Here is a 4,288-nt window from a genome sequence, read left to right as displayed (position 1 = left end):
CATATATAACAAAATATTTGCATTTAAATAATTATAATAGAATAGAGAATCATATTTTTTTTAATTTATCAACAGATTTTAAAATTTAGGATCCTAAGGATTTTTAACAAAAGGAGTATATCAGACAAGGAGTCGAATGATTTGTATTTCGATTTCGTATTTTCGGATTCTCAAGTATATATTTACAAAAATACATAAGTAGGTGCTATGGATTTTTAGCTAATATTAGCTCTACATATTTGGTTAGGTTTCTTGACCTCTTCTACTAGAGTATACAACAGCGTCATTCATCCACCTATGTAATATATAAAAAGCGTGGTTCACTCAGGCTAAATAAATTCGTACTTTTTTGTTGTCGTTTTTGTATTGCAGCCAATACAGTCATGTAACATATCTACATGATAATTGATAGGAAAATAATAATTTGCGGAGGGTAGATAACGTTATAACTTATTAATAATAAAGTATGTTGGACTGTACGCAACTTACGTCAAGGCAGACAGAGTGCGTAGAAGTGTCCGATGATATTATTCCTTGGTCCTACTTCTTCTCATTCCTTCAAACGATCAATATCATCATTCTCAGTTTTTAAAAGACCATGACTCAGAATGAGTCTCAGAGATCCTTCTCTTTTACTCCAAGTGTTCCTACTCCTCACTTTCTTTATCTCCACTGCCCTCTCATACCCTCAATCCATCTCTCCTCCAACCCTCTCACAAACAATTCGCAACTCTGCAAATGTATTCAACAACGGGAGTCGACTACTTTTCTCAAGTGTGTCTACTGGGATTCGAACAACGTCTCAAATTATCATTAATCAAAGAGATCGGCAGCAATGCAGTATGCATCGATCCCTGGAATTCCCTTGTCGAAACCTGCGACCCTCATCCACCGTTCCAAGTTCTGTGCATCATTTAAGACCAGGAGATATCAAAGTCATTGGGGCGCTAGGGGACTCCATCACTGCAGGAACAGGAGCACTTGCAGATAATTTGTTTCAATTGTTGTGGGAATATCGGGGAGTCTCTTTCTCAGCAGGTAAGGGCCCTTGTTTATCTAAGTCTACATGCATACATAAATAAATATTTCCTCTCTGATCATCTTAATAAATGAAAAGTCATGCCAACGTACTCTTTCCACTAACTCAATACAACTTTCTGCTGTGTTTCATTTATTTTACCACGAGAGTGTCATTGTCAAGGTCGAATGGCCATCATAAATAATAATCGTTTAATTATTTGATCAATAGAAGCCTAAAAATACAATCATCTAGAAATATCCCCAAAACGAAAGAAAAAAAAGTCAGCATAGAAAATAAATGCCGCAAATATGTTTGGCTTTGCCATTGTACAATATTTTTACAATTTACAAATGATTTACGATGTTGGTGTTCTAAATATTTGTATACTATATACGTTTTTGAACCAGAGAAGCAAATATAATGGGATAATCTGTATATTTTAGAGGTTGTGCACTAATCGCAATGTCTGTATAAGTTACAATTTGTTTATATTATAACGTCTAATTTAATTACTACATCACTCATTTGTATTAACAACTATTAATTGATCCTAACATTTCATTTTGATCAATTATAACAACTCCTTTATTGAGTATTTAGGAGCAATATAACCTCTATCAATCAGTAATTTTTTATCCAAAAAGATTCTTAAATGACAGCATTAATATCTCGACCACCCATAGAATACTCAATTATTGTACTTTCCTTAACACAAATCTCCTCTAAACTCTTCACTTAAAATCCTTCATCTCCTTTTTAAGTTGAAACTTGTACAATTTTCTTATACAAGTTACATTCACCAATGGGAGTATATGTACAGTTATTCTCCTCTTGTTATAAATAATAGTTAACCTCAACTGGTCAAACGGGTCCTCATAAACTTCAATTAATGTGAAGAATTTGAATCTATTAATATAATCTAAACTAATAATGTAGATATACAGTGTTTGCATTTGATTTATAAATTATTAACAATGCTTGTGAGAACTCAGGAATGAACATTCAATATATCAATTATGAATTACATGCAATTTAACTTTGATTTTTGTATTTTCCAAAAGAGACACATTTCAAGTAATTATCCACCGCTTTATTTCCTTCCTTAGGTGGCCTTGGAACTTGGAGAGAATATCTCACAGTTCCCAATATCCTGAAAAACTTTAACCCTAAACTCTATGGTTTCTCTACCGGAACAAATAAAGTACGAAATGAGAAAAACATTGACTATAACATGGCTCGATCCGGAGCAACGTCCAAAGACCTGCTTCGTCAAGTCCATCTACTCATAGAAAAAATCAAAAGGGATCCCCACATTGGTGAGAATGCCTCTTAATACGTGATTCTTCATTATTTTAATTGTCTTTTTTATATATTTTTCTTGTTTGTATTAGACTATGGGAAAGATTGGAAGATGATAACAATTTTCATCGGTCATAACGATGTTTGCTCCCATACATGTCAGCGTCATCCTAAATTCCATGATAGCGAATTCGTCTCATCTCCAGAGGTCTATATTTCATTTATTCGAAAAGCACTTGATACTCTACAAAAGGAACTTCCTCGAACGTTTGTCAGCATTATGCCAATGGCAGGTATGAGGATTACACTTCAGTGCCCTTATCACAGTTTTTTTTATTTGTGAGGAGTTCTGATTTGAGTGACTAGGGATGCCCCACCATTAATAGGACCAACATTTTGAGGGTCCCCTAGTGATTACGGCACTGCACCGGGCTCCTATCAGGGGCGTCTGCAGGGGGTTGGCTGTAACCCTCGGCCAAATTATGTAATTTTTCATTTTTCCTATTTTTTTCTGTATCGGGTAAAAAAAATATTAGCAAAAATGGGAGTAATTTATTTTTTAATATCATTTCTTTAAAAAACGTCAATCGGGCAAACTACGCAGCAGAGACAAAAAAAAATTCATATTTTTTCCAAAAAAATTAATTTTTGTATGAATAGCTGTGGTTTTTGAAATTTGTTTCGAAAAACTTCTAAAAACCAAGCCTCCCTCCCCCAATAAAAAAAATATATATAATCCTGCGGACTCCCCTGGCTATGGAACAGTTTTTACTAATTTTTCAATTATTCTATCTTTTCTTCGCAGACGTCTCCCTCAGTTTAGACATTGTCGAGAAACCTATTCCTTGTGATTTTACATTCTTTTACCTCTGTCCATGTTTGTTTGATCCCTTTTTCTCGAACACATTCTCAAAAAAGGAAATGATGGCTCTTGAGCGGAAATACTTGTACGAGTTGGAAAAATTAGTGAGTAGCGGACGTTATGATATAAAGCCAGACTTTACAGTCGTTATCCAACCCTCAATTGTGGAAGGAGATGTTCCTCGCTCTAAAACCAGACGAGGAGTTCTTCAACCAAATTTAGACTACTTGGCCCCTGACTGCTTTCATTTTTCTCAAAAGTTACATGCTATGGGTAATTTTTTTGACTCAAATCCAAGGTAGTGTGTTTTTTTATATTTCTTTTTCGTGATTCTAGTAAGTCGTGCCCTCTGGAATAATCTCCTTGAGCCAGTTGGCCTCAAGCGTCGAAACTACAGACCCGATACACCTTTCTTATGTCCTACAGAAATCCATCCTTATCTGGCTACCAATGTAAACTCTCGTAATTCTACTATGTCAACCTCAGACATGATGCAAGACTTTATGGAGCAAATTGGTAACGAACCAGGAAGAATGAATTGTCCGCTTTAGTGGAATAAGTATTTTTACCTACCTCATCATTTCATGTCCTTATCCTTCTCTATATTCTGAGCCATAAGCCAGATTTTTATGATTTATGTACAAAATACATTGTTAGTTTTCCTAATTTGTAAATATAATACCCGTTAAATCCTTTGATTTAATTCGGGAAACATTTCCCACAATATCATCAATCATTGTAGAATATAAATTATGGGCTTTTGAAATACTAAGTTTCAGGGACGTCCTGGGCAAAATCGGATGAAAAATGAGTGAACAGGAAAAAAAAGGCAAAGGGTCTAGGATCTTCTCGACACGGATGCAGATCCAAAAAGTATTTCAGACATTGTTGGCGTGACCGTGGGGACAGTTTGTAATATCAGGGTACAATTGTACTTCACAATTGAACAGGTTTTGAGCCGCAGAAACGACAGATTTATAGGAGCATCATCTAAGGAAGTACCAGGTACCTTCAAGACAAAACATCCGGCCCGAACAATGTACTTGGGAGTCGTAGCCTTTGATTAGAAGAAAATATATCCCTTTTTATTTAACATTTTTTCATTA

At 35.0% G+C, this 4,288-nt stretch overlaps 1 protein-coding gene across 1 annotated transcript; it reads left to right on the top strand.

The window, feature by feature from the left end:
- The first annotated feature begins 455 nt into the window (after positions 1-455).
- Positions 456-3,906, top strand: LOC121123265 (phospholipase B1, membrane-associated). The gene is made up of 5 exons (XM_040718398.2): positions 456-1,038; positions 2,128-2,337; positions 2,413-2,613; positions 3,126-3,455; positions 3,519-3,906. The coding sequence occupies exons 1-5, from the start codon at positions 609-611 to the stop codon at positions 3,731-3,733; spliced, it is 1,386 nt and encodes a 461-aa protein (XP_040574332.1). The 5' UTR covers positions 456-608; the 3' UTR covers positions 3,734-3,906.
- The last annotated feature ends 382 nt before the right edge of the window (positions 3,907-4,288 follow it).

Source organism: Lepeophtheirus salmonis, chromosome 1, assembly GCF_016086655.4.
Source record: "Lepeophtheirus salmonis chromosome 1, UVic_Lsal_1.4, whole genome shotgun sequence".
Classification (NCBI taxonomy): domain Eukaryota; kingdom Metazoa; phylum Arthropoda; class Copepoda; order Siphonostomatoida; family Caligidae; genus Lepeophtheirus; species Lepeophtheirus salmonis.
Note: the sequence above shows the minus strand (reverse complement) of the source record. Positions and strands in the feature narration are given on the sequence as shown.

What these genes read in the sequence shown, in the direction of transcription:
- LOC121123265 (XM_040718398.2), top strand. Translation starts at nt 609, where the DNA reads ATGAGTCTCAGAGATCCTTCTCTTTTACTCCAAGTGTTCCTACTCCTC. An exon ending in GGGAGTCTCTTTCTCAGCAG is followed by an intron (nt 1,039 to 2,127) that starts GTAAGGGCCCTT and finishes TTCCTTCCTTAG; the next exon opens with GTGGCCTTGGAACTTGGAGA. An exon ending in TCAAAAGTTACATGCTATGG is followed by an intron (nt 3,456 to 3,518) that starts GTAATTTTTTTG and finishes TCGTGATTCTAG; the next exon opens with TAAGTCGTGCCCTCTGGAAT.